Raw genomic sequence first — 20,517 nt, forward strand, 5'->3', positions numbered from 1 at the left:
AGAAGTTTCTAAGTATCTAAGACCTAAATGCTATTAAGCTACAATTCACATCCTCAGATGATTTTGTGCCTTTTCATAAAATGTGTTGGTGAGAAACATCACATGCATTCCGATGTTTTGATTCTATGGACTAACACAGCTCTCCTACCACTGCTTAATATCTAAGCATTCTCTGAAGAAGAGGATTAGCCATCAATCACATCCATCATTGCCAAAATAACCCTAAACCTTTGATCAGAAGAAATGGGCTGACAGAGACAAATTAATTGATCGCCCCGAAAAGTATATAGTAAGTTCTAAACCCTAATGGGGTAGAATTTGGGGGAACTGAGATATTTCTAGATGACAGTCTGCCCCCAAAGGGATTATAATTTGCATTGTTCATTTTGGTTCAAGATGGGGTACATGCAGTCCAAAACCAGGGAACGCAGAATGGGTGCCAAAAAAGTCTAGATGGTGACTTGATTCTGGTTACATTGTGTTTGTGAATACTCTCAGGATCTCCTAGGATCCTGATTGGAGAGCATTAGTAGTATCGCTTTATAAAGCCTTATTAAGACCAAACTTAGAATACTGTATCCAGTTTTGATCACCATATTATAAAAAAGACATAGAGTCTGAACAAAGTGCAAAGAAGAGCAGCAAAGTGTCGACCCAGAAGATGACATATGTGTAGCCATATTTTATTGTTCCCTTTGTCTATTTTCTTAGCTTTATTTAGATTTCTGCAAAGGATTTTAACGGTACTTCAGGCTCGCCACACTCTAGCTGTTGAAAGGGCGGTTATAGTGATAAAGGGGACATGTTATGTCTAGATGGCATAATTTCCCGTGGGAACAGAGAAGATGCCTGCAGCTGGAGGAAGGTGAAGTCTGGAGTCATAGGACTGATGGACTGAGAATTGATTGGAGATTGTGACTCTGGGGAGGGAGTTTCAAACTTTTGCTTTTTACTGGGTGTAATTCCGGAATCTGCTGGAACTACAACAAGACCTTGCCAATTTGGTATGTTCCTAATAAACAGACTTTAAAGAAAGATGGATGCCTTGGATTTTATTTCTGGGAACATATTACTTGGAACTTTGACACAAAGATGATTAGGGGACTGGAGACTAAAACATATGAAAAACAGTTGCAGGAGTTGGGTATTCTAGAGAAAAGAAGGACTGGGGGGGGGGGAACATGATAGCAATTTTCCAATATTTGAGGAGCTGCCACAAAGAAGAGGGGGTCATCCTATTCTCCAAAGCAGTTGAAGGCAGAACAATAAGCGATGGATGGAAACCAATCAAGGAGAGAACCAACCTAGAATTCAGGAGAAATTTCCTGACAGAACAGTTAATTAGTAGAACAGTTTGCATCCAGAAGTTGTGGTTGCTCCAACACTGAAGGCTTTTAAGAAGAGAGTGGACAGCCACCTGCCTGGAATGGTATAGCATCTCCTGCCTGAGCTGGAGAGTGGACTAGAAGACCTCCAAGGTCCCTTCCAACTCTCTTAGCCTGGATTCCATGAAAAGATCACGTTCACGAAAGAAAGTAGGGCCACCCAGCTTCTTCAGCTTCCAGGAAAGGAAAACATCCTTTAGCAAGAAGAACTAAACTTACATGTTTGGACTGATGTTGCCAAGATGACTGTAAGGACTCCTGCGGTGATAGAAATCATGATCCACCAGTACTTGATGCGGGTTTTCATAATAGGACTTTGGTTCAAGTCAATCTTGTCATCAGGAGCTGGTTTGGCTGGGGGTTCCTCAGGAGACATGGCTTGAGATAAAGAGGAAAGAAACGCCAGTCACATAAGACAGCAAGGGACAAAGGCCACACCCATAATCCACCATTTTTGGAATGTGGGCATTAAAACCAAGACTGACAAATGCTTAGCAGCCAACTGGTTGCCCTTCCAGCATTACAACTATCATAGCAGATATAGACTAACCACCAAGCAGCAGAGAACCTTGGAGCCTTCACAATGACAAAAATCATCAGGAAGGCCACACCTCTAAACTAGGAATGTGGGGTTCTGACAAAGGCCAAGGACAGCTAAATGTCACCAGAAGGTCACAGATGGAGAAAGGAAGAAAGGACCATGAAAGTTCGGTATCAGAGTTCAAGAAGAGCCTGGATAGCTCAGCAGACTAATGCATTGTAATTTAACTCCAGCTGTCTGCAATAGTAAGTTCGAATCTCACCAGGCTCAAGGTTGACTCAGCCTTCCATCCTTTCTAAGGTAGGTGAAATGAGGACCCAGTTTGTGGGGGCAATAAGCTGACTTTGTATAAAATATACAAAAGAATGAAGGCTATTGCTTAACGCATTGTAAGCCGCCCTGAGTCTCCGGAGAAGGGGGGGGCATATAAATCAAATTAAAAAAAAGAAAAGAATTGAAGAACATTTGAATAAATTTATCCAAGGAAAGATGGCTTGATGAAGCCCACCAATCCTAGATTCAGTTCTTGAGCCCTTCAGATAATATCAGTGGGGTCTGGCATTGATACAGTTAAGACTCCATTTTGTCCATTTCTACTTCATGAGCTGCGCTGGTTACTCTTGCACCTCCGGGTGCAATTCAAGATGTCTTGAAGTCATTTATAAATAGGACCTGAGGATTATGGGACATAGGTTCCCGCACTTCAGAGCTGTCTATATCACTGGATCGGCTCAAGTACAGGGGTTTGCTTCAGTTGCCCTCTGGAGAACAAGGGTTTTCCATTGTTGGAGAGAACAGCAAGGATTTAAGAACAATTGACAACATGCCAGGAGCATAGATACAGCCAAACCAGAACTTTAGAGCCAAAAAACATTTCTACCCAACGAAAAAGAAGAAGGAAGCCAGGAGCATCAGCCTCCTGATGAAGTGAGAACATTTCCTGGTCAGCTCTCCCACTGATGGGGAACAGTTGGTCACTCTCAAGGCATCATTTGGTTAATCTGTACCTCCTCGCTAAGAATCTCCTTAGGCAGAGTTGTTCTTGGCTCTTTTGTTACTTGACTTCTGCACGTGGAATTGTGTGGATTGAGTAGTCTCTCCTTCCTCTGGCCTGGCTTGCTTGCTTTCTCTTCCCAGGTGAAGGCACCCCCTTTCTTGTGACTTAAGCAGCCTGTTGATTGGCTGCTGTGGGTCCTCAGCAAAGCACAGCTGTGGAGGGATTGTGATGGCACTGCCAAGGGAGCAGCCCTGGAGAAGTAGCCCTTGGCATCATGTAGCTCACATCTCTGGACTGGCCCTGGATATTATTGTGTGAGAGAAGTTCTCCTCTTCAAAGGAAGGGCTGAGTAGATTCTCAGGAGCTTTGGGGTTTCCGTAGTTCCCCACCTTCCTCCTGAGTTGCTGAGACCCAGTGTCAGCTTTGGAAGCCATATTAACCCCAGAAGCTTCCACGCTGCCACCTTCTTGTGCTTTAGAAAATAGGAGAGTGGATCTAATAGGGGGTTTGTAGTTAGACATAATAGCATTCTTCCCTTCAGTCAATGTCATTGTGTTCCTGCATCTGGAGGAGGCGTGGTTGCAGTGATGGCTCAAGTTGAGACGGATGATGATTGGGCCATGTGATGGACTGATGGGTACAGAGGCTGGATTTGGGATTTTGATTTAACTGAGGTAAAACCCAGAACTCTCAGATTTGGGTTTTCCCAGATGTGCCAGTATATCTACTCTAATAAACTGGAACTTTGAGAAAATGCCTGTCTCTGAGTTTTTAATTGGAGTTGGGTTGTTCTGGAACACTGACATTCAGTTTGCTGTAAGGGTTCAAGGCACAGGGTCAGGAACCGGGATACAGAGAGTTCTAATTCTGCCTTAGACACGAGGACAGCTTGAGTGGCTTTGGGCCAATCTCTGACTCTCAACCTCAGGAAGAAGAAGGCAAGGCAAATGCCAAGAAAACCACGTGGACTTGCCCCATAGTTGCCAGAAGTCAAGACTGACTCAAAGGTGAACTGGACTACTTCAGTAGTCATTATACGTGTGGCTGTCCTTGAAGACGATTTAGGAGCTTCATTTGGTCCAGAATTCTACAGCCTGAGGATGATGATGATGATGAGGAGGAGGATATCCATTGAGTCATGTCTGACTTTTGGTGATTCTGTGGACCAGGTCTCTCCACATCTTCCAATCTTGCACTACTTCAATACGATTCACAATTGCACAATTGTGAACAGAAAACACAATGGCACTGAGCCAGGCTAGGATTCGATATTGGGATAAAACTCAAATATTAGAAATCCAAATCTTTGGTCAAGACAGAAGTGCCTCTTCCGTGCCAAGGTGCTAAGATGGCAAAAAGTATTTGACGTAGGTACAGAATTGTAAAAGGGCAAACTGACCCTAAACAGATACATCCTGTTGTTTAATGTTTATTACACCCCAAATGTCATGTATATCCTAAGATGAGAAATACTGCTTCCTCTATTGCCCTTGAGGCGTCTCTAAGCCCCTTATCTCCTCTTTTATTATGTCTTGAGTTCCGGAGCTGAGAACCTGAGCCTGTGGGAAAAAGGCTGTTATGTCTTTCCTAGAGGTAGATTAAAGGGTAACTTCTACGTGTGAAATGTCTCACTCTTCATAATAACTTTGCCTTTATACTGTATAAATATCTGGCCAAAAACAGCCATCATTGTTCAGACCCTTTGCTGCCTTTGGACTGTTTGAACCGTGCACAATAAACTCTTTCCTGCATTGAAGAGCTTGGCCTAGGTTCCGTCATTTCTCCTATAACAGCACAGTTCAACAGCCTAGCGGTTGGCAAACCTGCTGACCTAAGCATGTGACAAGAAAGCTCCATTGCACGGCCCTGTTAGCTTCTGGGTTTAATTAAAAAAACTGGGTTTGACCCTTAAAGCCCCACAGGGCTTGGTACCCACACATCTCCAGGACCATCTCCTCCTCCTCCTCCCTCAGGTTTAGACCTCAAAAATCTTGGGAGAATGTTATTTATTTATTTATTTTATTTGTTTGTTTGTTTATTTGTTTGTTTTATTTAAGGAAGGAAGGAAGGAAGGAAGGAAGGAAGGAAGGAAGGAAGGAAGGAAGGAAGGAAGGAAGGAAGGAAGGCATTCCTCTTGCAGTCTTCTCTAGAGGTACACAGTCTTTGTTTTGCATTATGGGGTCTCTGAGTGGGCTGAGGTCTGGGAACACTAAGTTCTTTTCCTTGAATTTAGCTTTCCCAGAAAACTAAGCTGGGAGCTGGGCTTGACATCTGGGGGACTCCAGGAAGTTTTCTTGAGAAAGAGACGGATGTGATTGGATCCTTCCTTCCGCCAGCTTGCTTTTCCAACCTCTTGTTCCAGCCTGTGGCTGGAGATTTCCTGGCAGTGTCTTCTCCTATTTTATTCTTATTGTGGTTGTTGTTAAATTGGTGCAACAACACAAAATCTTTGGACTCTCCTAAGCAAGAAGTCTATATTAACACCTTGACCTTCTGAGCCTTTCAAGTGTCCTGATTGTGCACCTCTAATTGTCAGGATGCACTGAGCTTTCTGCTTCTTTGGGGCTTCTAGCAAGGGGGGCACAGTTATCCTTTTCCCCGATCGAAGATTGCCACACCCCTTCAATCTGGGGTGGTCGTCCTCTTCCCTTGAGTGCAGAGGTTTGGGGGAGAGGTACACAGAACAATGATGGCGGAATGGGGCACCCAGTCATCCAGCCAGATCAGTGGAATCCACCCTGGCAACCAATGGGGTGGCAGATGAGCCAGATCACCCAGCCTTGTTTGGGGAAATCATCTCGGCAGAGATAACAGCTGATTGCTGACCCAGAAGAGTCCCCGTCCACTCACTCTGTGGCTTTTTCAGGGCTTGAATCAGCCTCAAGGCCAAAATTACGACATCCATGTGAACGCTGCCCTGCTGGGACTGTCCTGGGCTCCGATAAAAGGCCGCATCTTGACCCTAAAAGATCATGTAAGATCGACCAACCAGTCCAAGGAAGCTCTCCGCCATGGGAACGATGCAGTGTCCAGGTCCTCCCGTTTAAGAAGGGGACTCTGGGAGTTCTTTAAGACCTGAACAATTGGGGGAAGGGTGTCACCTGCTCTTCAGAGTTTAGGACAGAGGTCAGATGGGCCTCTCTGGATGTGCAGAAGTTCTCCACCTCTTACCAGGTCTTTTCCCCCCGGGATACGTATTAGAGACCATTCCCAAAAGGATGCCACGCCATCCCAGACTTTCAACTTTTCCTGAAGAGGGAGTATGCATAAAACGGGGGGGGGGGGAGAGGGGGAAGAAAAGTACAAAGCACTGAGTAACTGGGAGGAGGGGGGAGGAACAAAAGCCCCCCTCCCCCAGTACATCAGTGTCAGGGTTCCAAGTAAAAACCCAGATGATATCAAAACTCCAAGGAAGGATTCCTCAAAGTATAGATTTATTAAGCATGTCATATTGGCACAGCTGGTGAAAATCCGAATCTGACGACCCCCAGGTTTTCCCCACTCAATTCAAATTCCAAAGTTCTTCCCCACATTATTCAACCATCACGTGCCTCAATCAGGTCTTTCTCCCCATCGCCAGACACCTCCCATCCATGCCTCTCCAGGTGCTGCTGAGAGTGTCCTTGGTTCACAGAAGAAAGAATATGTATTTTGGCTACATATTCCACTCAGCTATCTCTACTCCCCCTTCCCTTTCCCACAGCTCCAGCCAGCTTCACTGTGGCAACCCTGGCGATGCTCAAAGATGGCTCCAGGGTTGACCGGCTGCTCTTCCTCACACAAAAAGGACGTCCTGAAAAAGGAAAGAAAGGCCACAGAGAATTAAACTGAACCCACTCAGCCTCCCTGACCTCCTCTAGGTGGCTCTGTGGGTTTCCCCGGGTACTTATCGTGAAATTGCTTGGCCAACCTGTCTGCTTTCACATCCCAACTCTTAACCCAAGTGGCTTCAGACAGGGGATAGCCTTTCCAATGGACTAAGTACTGAAGCTGACCCCAATGTACGCATGAATCCAAAATTCTTTTCACCTCATTGTGGGTCTCTCCCTGCACCACCATAGTCTTTGGGGCTCTCCGGTCAACTGGCCTTAGCTGGGAGCTGACTGCTGGCTTTAACAAGCTGCTATGAAAAACTGGATGCACTTTCCAAAGCAAGCATTGGAGGCCATGCTGAATGTTTACGGGGTTTATTATTTTCACGATCGGGAATGGCCCCCAAAACTTAGGTCCTAGTTTTTTACTTGGCAATCTCTGTCACTGCGTTATTTTATTTCCCAGCTGAGCTTCATTATTTCTGGACTATCAGACTTTCCATACCTTGCCAAGAATTGTTATCAAAAGCTACGCATGTCCATCCACCCCACATTCCCTCACACTCCTTTTCCTTTGTTCTCCTGCCACAGAGGTCCGGCTGGACCGGCAGGAGACCTCGCTTGCCAAAATGTAACAATTATCTTTCTTAGTTAGTGAGGTGTTTTATTTTCTTTATAACAAATAAATGAGTTTTATTAGAGAACTTTTCTTCACGTTTCTTTTCAGAATATTGCAAACTTGGAGAGGCCACGATCCATCTCCTCTAATCAGGGTGATTGTCCCAGAGCCAAAAATGGGATTAATCAATGCCCTGACAATCTCAACCTCAAGTACTTCATTGACAGATACACTTTACTGCCAACCCGAAAAGGAGGTTGGGGGGAGTGGCGCTTATCGGCTTGAGCTTTATAGCTTTTCGCCACTTCCACCAAGGCTTGCTTGGTATTTTCCCACTCCTGTTTCAAAGAGTCCATCCAGTCGTTCAGGGACATAGAGGATGGTGGCTCTGTGGGTAGCTCCAGCCTGGGGACAAACTCCAGGCCACTGGTGATCCAGAAGGGGGTCAAGCCAGTGCTGCTATGAACCGTATTTTTGTAAGCGGCCTCTGATAATGGCAGCAGGTCTTCCCAGTCAGACTGCTGATAGTCCACATAGCACCTCAGGTACTGCTCCACCATGGCATTTGCTCATTCTGCCGCCCCATTAGTACTTGAATGGAAAGCCAAGCTGAGGCTCTGGGAGGACCTATGGCTCTCAGGAACTCCCTCCAGAACTTTGCTGTGAACTGGATCCCCCCATCAGAAACAATCCTACAGGGGACCCCAGGCAATCTATAGATTCGCTTTATAAACATCCAAGCCAATTTCTTGGCCGAGGGTAGCCCCTTGCAGGTGGTGAAGTGGGCTTGTTTTCAGAATAAGTCAAACACAGTCCAAATGACCATGTTCCTGCCACTCTTCAGGAGCGTGACTATAAAATCTATGGTAATTTCTTCCCAGGGACGGGTTGGTTCTGCCACTTGTTGAAGGAGACCAGGGTTTTTTCCTGATCTCTTTTTCATGACTGCGCAAGTGGCTCAGTTTTTACATAGTCCTCCACGTCTTGCTTAATTTTCAGCGACCAGAACTGCCATTTGGCTAGGTGCAGGGTTTTTAGGTAGCTGAAATTCCTGCTAGTTTGGCATCATGGCTGCGCTGCAGGACTTGGAGTCTCAGGGTGGTAGGGACGTACAGCTTCATCCCTTTCCAGGCTAGTCCACCCTTAAGGGTCAGGGCATCCCTGTGGTCATTGGACCGAGGGTCCGTGGAGAAGGCAGTCTTCAATTCCCCCTTCCCTTTCCCACAGCTCCAGCCAGCTTCACTGTGGCAACTCTGAAGATGCTCAAAGATGGTTCCAGGGTACACAATCAGATGGTTTCCACCATTAGCCTCTCTGAAAGGCTCCTTGGGAGGACAAAGGTGATGATCCGGAGCGTGTAATTCCGATTCTAAGGCACTGGAGCAAGGAAAGGGTAGCAAATTGTCACCTATGTAGAGTCTCAGTTTAGGAGTTGTGCCGGCTGCCTGGCTGAGTACTGCTTCTCTGGGCAAGATGTGCCACAGCGGGCCACTCAGGATCTAGTACCATGATGACGCTTGGTGAGAATGCAGCATTGCAGGCTCACTCTGCATTCCACTGCCAGCAGTTCGATTCTCCCCAGCTCAAGGTTGACTCAGCATTTCATCCTTCCCAGGTCGGTCAAACGAGGACCCAGATTGTGAGGTGGACAAGATACTGACTCTGTAAGCCGCTTAGAGAGGGTTGGAAAGCACTGTGAAGCGGTATATAAGTCTTAGGGCTATTGCTATCATATAAGTAGATGACAAGGAACATACAGCAAAATCAAGAGTCTCAGGAATAAAGGCTCGCCTGGGTAGTTTCCAAAGAGAAACCAAAATGAAATCTGAGGTTTGGAACCTCCAATTAGGTTTCTCAGCCAGTCCAATGGTCAGAGTTTCAGGGTTTACAAGTAGAATTCACAGGAACAGCCCATGACAGGAGTTCAGAGGGTTGTTTCCAAGCAAAGCCAGCCACTAACAAGCCCCAGGTGAAACTTCCAGGCAATGGCTAATTAACGCATCAAACAGATAACCAGCTGCTCAAATATCAGGTCCAAAACACGAACACAAAGCAACTTAAACTGCATCCATGTAGCTCATGAACCGCAGTCTCGGAAACCCAATTAAACATTGGGCCATGACCCACAGACATTGCTTCCAGCAAGGCATCCCTCTGCCTGCTAAAAAGCACTCGGTGCAGCCCATTAAGAAGGTTGGGGCCTTTCCTCCAACAATCTGGCAGACCTCTGCTTCTCTGCCCTGCGAGCTCTCCCCCTCTTCCTCACTGGCCTGAAAGCTCTCCCCAGGCCAGGCCTTTTCTGCTGGCAGTTCAGTCAGTAATTCCTGACGTGCCAGAAACAATCTCATTCTCCCTCAAGGCCTCTGAGGAAAATGTGGAAGAGTCCGAGCAACCTTTCAACAGAAACACCTTAGAACGTCTCACTCTAAACTCACAAGGCTACTATCAGTCAGAGAAGCTATTGTTACTCCAATATCATATTTCCCCCCAGAATACTAAGTTATGGTATTTGGTGAGTGGGGGGACGACAGGATTTAAAGGAACACAGCACAAAACCTTTATAGGTTCATTACCAAGCAAGGTTGAATCCTAACTAAAAAAAAAAAGTAAGATAATATTCGGTATATTTCCTAATTGCACCTGGTTTTTACATTGGACTGATTTCTTTTCCAAACTGATTTGGTCATTTCTTACAGTTCTCAAGATGGGCAATAGCCTCTGGCCTCTTCTGCCAGTCAGACAGTTTTAAACCAGTAAGAGAAAATTCACTGTGAAATATATTTGCCGAGGACCATCTGAAATTCAATATGCAGGTTTCTGGGGGTCAAAGAAGGAAACTGAAGGGTAAGTGCTGAATGCTGATTGGGCCCATCAGCCAGCCAATGGGAGAGAGGCAGAATTTGAATATTCTACGTCATAAGGGAACTGTCAAAAACTGTCAGAAGGAAAATCCAGCTGAAGACACAAAGAGTAAGTCCGGTGGAGCTCCTACTCACAGTTTAATTCTGGTAATACACCAAGAGTCCAGAGTTGAGTCGATATCCTGTCTCTATGCCCACTACCTTCTACTAACAGAGAGAGGGAATCAAGGAGAAAATTGAGACAGGTTCAGTGGTGGAATTCAATTTTTTTTACTACTGGTTCTGTGGGCGTGGCTTGGTGGGTGTGGTATGGCTTGGTGGGTGTGGCAGGGGAAGAATACTGCAAAATCCCCATTCTCTACCTACTCCTGGGTAAAGGATATTGCAAAATCCCCATTCCCAACCCACTCTGCGGCCAGCCAGAGGTGATATTTGGTGGTTCTCTGAACTACTCAAAATTTCCGCTACCGGTTCTCCAGAACTTATCAGAACCTACTGAATTTCACTCCTGGGCAGGTTGTAACAGCAAAAAGAAGGCAGAACCTGGAGAGGTAAGACAGAGACTGTCGAAGCGTAAAGCAGTTTCGATACTCCCCTGGGGTAATTGCACTTAATTAGAGACAGATGGATCTTGTTTTCCATGCTGTATACTTTAAAGAAAGAAAACCTGAAATATATTCTAAGAAACATTTTATTATAAAGAAATAAAACAAACTTACTAACTACATCGTTACCGGCAGTTTTATCACACAGACGGACAAAGGAAAAAGATCAGGAAGTTTCTTCCTTAAGCTTGGACATGCGCAGTAGCCCAGAAATCACAAGACAGTCTTATCTCTGTTGCTACAGAGACGTGATAAAGTTCTCTGGCAGGCTACCGTATGTCTTAGGATGGAGGCTCAGCTGACAAACACAGAACGCAGTGACAGAGACAGCAATTGGAGAGATTAGATAGAGAAACTTAAGGAGTTTAAGGAAACAATTCACACACGCTCAAGCATCCAAGTAAGAAGTCCAATGCAAGAGACTAGAGCTTCTTTGCCAACCTGTGACTGGGAAAGCCCAATGAATATTGATGATGATGTTATTCACTCAGTTGTATCCAATTCTTGGCGATTCTATGGGCCAGGTGGTCCGCCCACCTCTTCTGATCTTGCGTTGCTTCTTCGGGTCGTTCTCTGCTCTGGCTGGGGTCAGCTTTAAGGGTGTCCAGCCACTATGTTCTTTGACGGCCTAGTTTCCTAAGCGCTAACTCTTCCAAAGATAATTGCCTTCTCTAGTGAATTCCTCCGCATGACGTGGCCAAAGTAAGGGAGACACAGTTTTTGATTTTCCTTCCAGTGACATGCTGGTGTTATGCACTCCAGGGCTTGCTTGTTAGTCATTTTTGCTGCCCAAGGAATACGCAGGCGCCTTCTCTAGTATCACAACTCAAATGAGCCAATTTTCTTCCCGTCTTGCTTTTTTAAGGACCAACTTTCACAACCATGGGTAACTATGGGGAACACGATAGGGCGGACTAACCTATGCTTGGTTGCCAGGCTGATGTCCTTGCTGTTCCATATTTGGCGCATGTTCATTGCTGTGTGATCCAGTGCAATCCAACCTTTTATTTCTGGGCTGCATTTGAGTGATTTGCGATCCTACAATGAATATTAAACACCCTAAACAGACTCCAGGGGAGGACATAGAGTCCTTCTATATTACATTTGAGAGGGTAACTTGGCCAGAAAGGAAATGAGGAATGGGATGCCAGATTATCACCAAGTCTTCTAAGGAGAGGCCCAAAAACCTACTCCACATTTTCTCCTAAAGATGTAACAGAATACAGAATAACAGAGTTGGAAGGGACCTTGGAAGTCTTCTAGTCCAACCGACTGTTCAAGCAGGAAGCCCTATACCATATCAGACAAATGGTTGTTCAATCTCTTCTTAAAAACCTCCAGTGATGGAGCATCCACAACTTCTGGACGCAAGCTGTTCCACTGATTAAATGTATGGTCAAGAAATTTCTCCTTAGTTCTATGTTGGCTCTCTCCTTGGTTAGTTTCCATCCGTTGCTTCTTGTTCTGCCTTCAGGGGCTTTGGAGAATAGGTTGACCCCCTCTTTTTTGTAGCAGTCCCTCAAATATTGAAAGACTGCTATCGTATCATCCCTAGTCCTTCTTTTCATTAGACTAGACATAGTCCAGTCTAATGAAAAGTTCCTGTTCCAGTTCCTGCAACTGACCTTCATCTGTTTTAGCCTCCAGCCCCCTAATCATAATCTTTTTTATATTGTGGCAACCAAAGCTGGATGCCATATTCCAAGTGTGGTCTTACCAAGGCCTTATAAAGCGGAACTATCACTTCATGTGATCTTGATTCTATCCCACTGTTATTACAAGGTAGGATTGCATTGGCTTTTTTGGCTGGTGCCGCACATTGCTGGCTCATGTTTAAGTGATTGTCCACTAGAAGGACATAAAATCCAGGAAAGGAGATATTAGTTAATTCTAAAGCTGTCTCCATTTTGCTGACCACTTTCTCTTTTTAACCAAAATGTTTGCATTTCCACTTACATTAATTCTCATAATCTGCTCCATTCTCCAGCTGTGTGCATTGGGATGAGATGTTACATGCACCGATGAGGTAAAATGGCTCCCAAACCACCACCAGCAAAAGGTAAGCTATCTTTTCTGCATCTTCTCCTCAAAATATGTCATCATCATGAGACACGATGAAAGTGACCGGGGAGAGGGGACAGAATCCGACTCAGACCCCTGGTACACCCCCAGCGAGCGGCAAGTAGATAGGGCCATGAAGACCCTTGCCGCCACCTTCGGCCCAGGCCTCAAAATTACAAAAGAGAAGCCGGAGAGGCCAAAACAGAAGGGAAGGCGAGGAGAGGGGCAACGAAGCACCCACCCGAGAGCCACCGACGCCCGTGTCAGCTCGCCAGCCCACCTACGCACCCCAGGGACACCGCGCCTCTGATCGCCCAGGCCGCACACCCCGGACCGCATGGACTGGGGCAGCTACTTACAGCCATCACCGGAGCCTCAGCGCCGTCAGGATCTTCATTCCGGAGAAGCAGCTGCTGGACGACGCCTTCCGGAGCACACCTGGACCCCCAAGACCGAAGCCGAGGCCTACCCGACCGGCAGAGGCCTCTACAGCGGAGCCGCGATGAATAGGTCCTTCCACAACGACGGCGGAGCTGAAATGGACTTCGCGCATGCGCTCTTCCGCCTAGAAGAAGAAAAAAGCAAAAAATTACAAAGCGGGACTTTTAAACTACCGGCAAGCGTTCCCATGCCTTACTGCTGCTATAGGCACATAAGGAACCATGGACAGCAGCCAGCAGTAAGTAACTTTACTAGTAGTGCTGGAAACTTACCAAACGACTTTCCCAAGTTGAGGATGGATGGGGGCAATATCCTAGAGTGGTCACAGCAGCTCCAGGTGGTGTTCCTAAAAGAAAACATGTCTCATTTTATTAATGACCCCCCAGAGAGACCATGGACTTTAGAGCTGGATTGCATGCACCATAGGGCATTCTATCTTTTAATTGCCAGCATATCCCCCACTATTTACCACTGTATTGGCCATAACCTCACAGTATCGGAAATTATAGGGAAAATGTTTGGGTTGTTTTACAGTGAGAGTGTGTCCACCACCACCCAAATTTCCAAAGACTTCTTTTCTGCCAGACTTAAGCCAGGGACACCCATGAGTGAGCACCTAGTGTCCTTAAGTGGTACCAGAGCAGAGCTACACCTTAGGGGAGAAGTTATTTCCAACCAGATCATGAAGAGCGTGATAATCAACTCTTTAGATCACTCATGGAATAACTTCTTAACACACTTAGACACCGTTAGTCTAGGAATGCTATCCGTGGAGAAGCTATCCAACAAGCTAATCGCGGAAGATAATCTGAGAAGGAGCCGCCCCGGCCCTCCCAGAGAACATAAGAGTGAGAAGAGAGTAGCCTTCCAAGAGAAACAGCACAACACGCCAGAGTGCTACATCTGTGGATCGAGGGGACACATCAAGACAAAGGCACCAGCTCATGGCTCCTAGACTCGGGAGCCTCCAACCACACCACCTACAATCAGAAACTACTCTCATCATTCAAGAGGGAGGACTTTTCGATCAAAGTTGCGGACCAAAACCAGGTTAGAGTGACGGGCAAGGGGACAGTTACATTGCCAGGCATAGGGAAATTAGAGGGGGTACTGCTGGTCCCGGAGATACCCCACAACATCCTAGCCGCAGTAAAGCTTAGCAAGGAATCAGGGGTTGAGGTGACTTTTACAAAAGGTAATGTCAAAGTTAGCAAGGAAGGGGAAGATATAGGGAGAGTAACCGTCAACCAAGGGTTACCTTATATAACTTTCTACGAGAATGACACCCACAGCGTGTACACCAGTTCAGAGAACACAGAGGACACTGACCAGGGCAGGACTGAGGGGGAACAGGTAGACGGGAGAGAGATAGATAGCGATAGTAACACGACACAAGAAACACAACACAAAAGACACACCCAAAAGGGTCCCTCAATAGGCAAACCCATACATGACGACTGCGCTCACCTGCTACACTGGAAGCTAGGGCACGCCAGTTTTCCCGTGGTCCAGAAAATGGTCAATTGTACCGAGGGTATCAAAATAAAAAACTGTCAAAACTACCTCGAGTGCTCGGTGTGCAAATGTTCCAAGTTAAAGGTAAAACCCAGACCCAAGAAGTCGTTACGTGCCGCCAAACAAATATTCGACTTAGTCCACATGGACCTGGTAGGGCCCCTAAGGCCATCCGTAAATTATAAGAAAAGGTACTTCCTCACTATAGTGGATGACTATAGTCGATATGGCTTCGTCTATACCTTAAGAAAAAAGGATGAGGCCTTCCAAAAATTCAAGGAGTTTTACAAAAGAGTAGAGACCCAAAACAACACCCGGATCAAACAAATCATGACCGACAGAGGATCTGAGTTTCTATCTAAGGACTTCTTCCATTGGCTCAGGTCCAAAGGCGTGATTCACTTTACGTCGTCCCCGTTCTCCGCCTTTCAGAACGGGGTCGTAGAACGACGGAACTCCATGCTCCAAACAATGGTCAGGTGCGCCTTAGAGGACGCGGGCCTTGGCCAACACTTCTGGTCTGAAGCCCTGGTCTACTCCAACTACACACTCAACAGAACATGGTCCAGTGTGATAGACAAAACACCATACGAGCTCATGTATGGCAAGAAGCCTCAGATAGCACACTTACATGTATTCGGCGTAACTGCTGATGTACACATACCCAAGCAGTTGCGCAAGAAAGGGGATAAGGTATCCAGAAGACTGAGGTTTATGGGATACGAGCCGGGAACCAAGGGCTTCAGGTTTGTGGACAGCAATAATAGATTTGTGGTATCTAGAACAGCGGCATTCCATGAGCAAGCCAACTGGTCCAGAATAAACTTAAACGAGGTACCCACCAAGCGAGAGGATAGTCCAATCGAGCAAGCTCAAAACAAAAGCGAGACAGTGGATAGACAGGAAGGGAGCAGGCCCAAGCCCAACCTCCAAGACATCAAGGTTGAGGGATGGAAAGAGAATCATCCCAAGATAAGTGTCGACTCACTGACACAAAGAGAGGCCAGATACCTGCATGACACTGAGCAGACAGTAGTCAGACCGGTCAGGTCAACCAGAAACCAACTGCCAAGAAGGCTAAATGATTACGTGATGCACGTGCACACGAATCACGTTACGCCAAACTCCTACGAAGAGGTACTGAGACTACCCCAGGGGGAGAGGGCAAAGTGGGAATTAGCCATGGCCAAAGAACTGGACAGTCTGAGGAAGCTAGAGGTCTACACCCACACCAAAGTCCCAGAGGGCAAGAACACAATAGGCACCCGATGGATCTTCAAGATCAAGAACTTAGAGGGTGGCCAAAGCCTATACAAAGCAAGATTAGTCGCCCAGGGGTTTGCTCAAAGGTTTCCGGAGGACTACACAGACACCTATTCGCCCACTGTAAGAACAGAGAGCGTCAAAAGCGCCTTGGTCATCGCATCCCTGCTAGGGCTGGAGGTGCACCAGTTCGACGTGCAGACCGCCTACTTGCACGCCAAACTAGACAAAGAAATATACATCAGAGCACCCCACAGCAAAGAAACCAACAGAGGGGACATCTGGTTACTTCACAAGAGCCTGTACGGGTTAAAGCAATCAGGCAAACGCTGGTACGAATGCCTGGTAGAGGCCCTGAAGTCTATGGGATTCACGGCGACCATAGCTGACAACTGCTTCTTCACCAGGAAAGAGGGGGACTCGCCAGAATACATCCTAGTTTACGTGGATGACATACTATATATCAGCAAGCACGAAGGGAACCGCAACACCTTCGCCAGCAGACTGAGCGAGCATTTCATCCTAAAATACCTTGGAAGGATAAACCGGTACCTGGGGGTACAAGTCAACCAAACACCAAAAGGTTTCCAACTGTCACAGAAAGAGAAAATAGAAGAGTTACTCCATAAGTGCAACATGGCAGACGCCAAGGGGTGTGATTCACCCATGCAGACGGACTTCCTAAAAAACATGCATGATGAATCACCCGAATTTGGAGACAACACGCTGTACAGGTCAGTCATAGGCTCCCTCCTGTATATCGCTAACTGGACAAGACCGGACATTGCTCTATCTGTTAATTTACTGTCCAGGCACGTGAGCAAACCCACCACATACCACTGGGACGCGGTGAAAAGGGTGCTAAGATACCTGAAACAAAGTGCCAATGCATGCTTAACCCTAGAGCCTGAAAAATCCGACGAACCCATCCTCTCCTGCTACGCTGATGCTGACTGTGCCGGAGATGCCAAAGGCCGGAAAAGCACGTCTGGGTACATATTCTACTTAAATAACAGTCCGGTGCATTGGTACACAGGTAAACAAATCTTGGTGGCAACCTCGACCACTGAAGCTGAGTACATATGCCTCTCCAAAGCCGCCAACAATCTCATCTGGTTCGACGACCTACTCGCCAGCGTGTGGAGAGAACCAGCTTACCCAATAAATATCTACGAGGATAACAAGGCCGCCATAGAAATATCCATGTCCGACGCTGTAGGGCAAAGGTCAAGGCACATAGACATAAAGTATAAACACGTGAGACAGCTCTCCAGAATCGGTTTCATAAAGGCCATACACTGCGATACAGAAGAACAGACCGCAGACATACTCACGAAACCCCTACAAGGCAAACAACACTCAGTTTCCAAGCTCAACATTCGCCTCAAGGCACCACACAGTCAGTCAGGATTACAGACACAGGTCAGGCATTTAGAGGGGGATTTGTCAGGTATAAATGCCCTACCCGTGCCAAGGATCAGCTATAGCTCAGCAGTGCAGGGGTTAACCCAGACATCCACCTGGTCAGCTCCTCCCATAGACCCCTCCTTACCTGAATTGCTTCATTCTGGAGAGCTTAAATGACTTCTCTGCTAAAGGGTTTCACTTTATGAGCAAGAGTTGGCTGCTGATAATTATCACTGCATTTTAACTATTTTAATTACTCAAGGTGCTCTGGCACCCTCCCTGATTTGTAACTCCAATTTGCAGGTATTTCTAATCTAATGATTGGTATTTAGGGCAGCTTTTTGCAAGCAAAGAAACTTTTTGTATTTTTGTACAGGTAATCCTTGATTTACAACAGTTACAATGGCACTGGAAAAAGTGACTTATGACCGTTTTTCACACTTATGACCATTGTAGCAAACTGTCATTAGGGAAAAGAAGCGATGCCACATGACCACCTGGCCATGCCCACCCAGTCACATGAAGCACCGCAGTTGTGAAATGAGTGACACGGTTGTTAAGAATGCTGCAACGGGTATAAATGATGACCAGTCATAAGTGCGAGGACCAGTCAAAAGTGCGAGGACCTGTCAGAAATCCCTTTTTTCAGCCCTCTGGGTAGTCCTTTTGTGCATATGGACTACTCAGAGGGCTGAAAAAGTTATTTTTGACTGGTCCTCGCACTTTTGACCAGTCCTCGCGCTTACAACTGTTCTCACATTGTACATTTTTTGCCCTATCTTGTCACCATGGCGAAGAGAAGCAGTTGTGAAATGAGTGACACGGTTGTTAAGAATGCTACAATGGGCATAAATGATGACCAGTCATAAGTGCAAGGATCAGTCAAAAGTGCGAGGACTTGTCAGAAATGACTTTTTTCAGCCCTCTGAGTAGTCCCTATACACATAGCCACGCCCACCCGGTCACATGATCAGCTAGCCACGCCCACCCAGTCACATGACCTCCAAGCCATGCCCACCCAAATAAACCACACCCACAGAACCAGTTGTTAAAAAAATTGAATCCCACCACTGCCTAGTAAGACCACACCTAGAGTCCTGCATCCAGTTTTGGTCCGCACACTATAAAAAAGATGTTGAGACTCTAGAAAGAGTGCAGAGAAGAGCAACCAGGATGATTAAGGGATTGGAGAGTAAAACATATGAAGAACGGTTACAGGAATTGTGGGCATGGCTGGTCTAGTGAAGAGAAGGACTAGGGGAGCCATGAGAGCAGTCTTCCAGTATTTGAGGGGCTGCCACAGGGAGGAGGGAGGAGGTCAAGCTGTTTTTCAAAGCCCCCGAAGGCCAGACAAGCAATAATGGATGGAAACTGAACAAGGAGAGATTCAACCTGGAAATAAGGAGAAATTTTCTGACAGTGAGAACCATCAACCGGTGGAACAGAAGTTGCCTTTGGAAGTTGTGGGAGCTTCATCACTTGAGACTTTCAAGAAAAGATTGGACTGCCATTTGTCAGAAATGGTGTAGGGTCTCCTGCTTGGGCGGAGGGTTGGACTAGATGATCTACAAGGTCCCTTTCAACTTCGTTAATCTGAATCTGTTTTCACCCAATGGACAGAATCTTGCCAAGCTAAAGTTATAACCTTCTAACCTACTAGATATCATCTCAGAGATTCTAAGATGTGGCTACCCTGAACCTCGTTCCCTCTTCTTCATCCAGGATTGCACAGCCTCTTATTACAGGCCTCTTCCTGGGAAAACTCTATATGGCCAAATTCCCACCACCCTCAACACCCCACCCCCCACAGTCCTGTAGGTGCATATTCCATCGGACATTGGGATGACACTGAGCCCTGAACTGATGGAGGACCTTCCCCAATGCTGTCTTGCAGGGAGATCATAATGAGGAAAAGACCAAACTCTATGGTGCCCCACAAATGAGTACCCATCAGCTGGACCTCCCCTCCCCCTACCACCCCCAACTGAAACCACCAGCAAGGACGGCAATAGAAACACTCCTCAATTCCTGAAGCAACCAAGAAGGGGGCCACGGTCCATTTTTAAGAAACAGATGCCTAGAGATACATCACCTTTTGCCATGGCCTGCTCGAAAGGATGGAGGGGGAGATGTGTCCCCAACTCCACCTCTAAGTCTCTGCCAAATCAACCACAGACCAACATTTGGAGTTGTTAGAAACTCCCACTGAGGGGAGGGAAGAAGGTGAATGGACTGAACTTTTATTTCCTGCTCCAAAGCCTATAAATGATCCTCATTTTGTCTGGAGGACTGACGACTGTTGTTTCTTCTTTTCAGATACTGGAGGAAGGGAGAACCAGGTAGTGGCCACTATGCAAGACTGGTCAGTGCACGTAGCACAAAATTAAGGTGTTGGATTGCTAGAGCCTGTTCCACTACGGGAAGAGGCATTTGCAAGCAGAAACCTGTGGCCAAATGGATGAACTAATTCTTTGCTGAACGTTGCACAACATTGTATTTGATGAACTCAGTGAGAAAAAAATGCCAATCGGTGAAGCTGCCTCTTAAAAAAGTTGCCCCAGTCAGCCAGTGTGGGGGCATGAAAGAACTCAGGGCTTTGACCTCGGCTTCCAAACACCTTTTTCAGCCTGCCTTCTCAGAGATGAAATACACTCTATTTAGCAAATTAAGGGGCAAGTAAAAAAAGAACAACCCCGCCCCCCTGTCTTTTCTGTATTCATTTTATTTAGCTCCTGCTGGGCAAACTTTATTGTTTGTAAGTTGCCCAGAGTCACTGGTTTTACTGGATTAAATCTAGTGAGAACAGGATGAGGGTGGTGGATCCATCCTACCTCTCTTTGACCTCTTGGTGACTTTTGGTACCATCAGGACAGGTACCCTTTTGGGCCAGCTCTGGGGTTGGGGATTGGATGATGGAGAATTGCATTGGTTCAGCAATTCTCGCCAAGATCATTGGCCCAAGTGGTGTGGATAGGGAGTGAGGTTTTGTGGGCTGTTTCTTGGACTTGGT

At 46.5% G+C, this 20,517-nt stretch overlaps 1 protein-coding gene and 2 long non-coding RNA genes across 9 annotated transcripts in view; 2 read left to right on the forward strand and 1 right to left on the reverse strand.

Annotated features, from left to right (window-relative positions):
• Positions 1 to 1,035, forward strand: part of LOC117658518 (uncharacterized) — a 17,478-nt gene extending 16,443 nt beyond the window's left edge. For both annotated transcript variants that reach the window (XR_004589292.3, XR_004589296.3), the window contains one exon: positions 712 to 1,035. This is a non-coding gene — a long non-coding RNA (uncharacterized LOC117658518). The remainder of the gene's footprint in view (positions 1 to 711) is intronic.
• LOC117658517 (CD209 antigen-like protein C) overlaps positions 1 to 13,355 on the reverse strand; it is an 18,210-nt gene extending 4,855 nt beyond the window's left edge. Inside the window, exons 1-3 of one of the 6 annotated variants that reach the window (XM_087874780.1) lie at positions 10,935 to 11,024; positions 6,095 to 6,172; positions 1,605 to 1,763 (exon numbers count right to left, since the gene is read on the reverse strand). In XM_087874780.1, the coding sequence (XP_087730906.1) occupies positions 1,605 to 1,763; positions 6,095 to 6,131 (196 nt within the window). In that variant the 5' untranslated portion in view covers positions 6,132 to 6,172; positions 10,935 to 11,024. Of the gene's footprint in view, positions 1 to 1,604; positions 1,764 to 2,933; positions 3,073 to 6,094; positions 6,173 to 10,934; positions 11,025 to 13,240 lie in introns of those variants that run through there. The other 5 variants (XM_087874781.1, XM_034406647.3, XM_060692160.2 and 2 more) reach the window with 5 other exon arrangements.
• Positions 12,805 to 20,206, forward strand: LOC148112530 (uncharacterized). Its single transcript, XR_015729121.1, has 2 exons — positions 12,805 to 12,879; positions 19,824 to 20,206. It is a non-coding gene; the product is annotated as an uncharacterized LOC148112530 (long non-coding RNA).
• The last annotated feature ends 311 nt before the right edge of the window (positions 20,207 to 20,517 follow it).

Source organism: Pantherophis guttatus, chromosome 8, assembly GCF_059756535.1.
Source record: "Pantherophis guttatus breed Tessera chromosome 8, ASM5975653v1, whole genome shotgun sequence".
In the NCBI taxonomy this organism is placed as follows: domain Eukaryota; kingdom Metazoa; phylum Chordata; class Lepidosauria; order Squamata; family Colubridae; genus Pantherophis; species Pantherophis guttatus.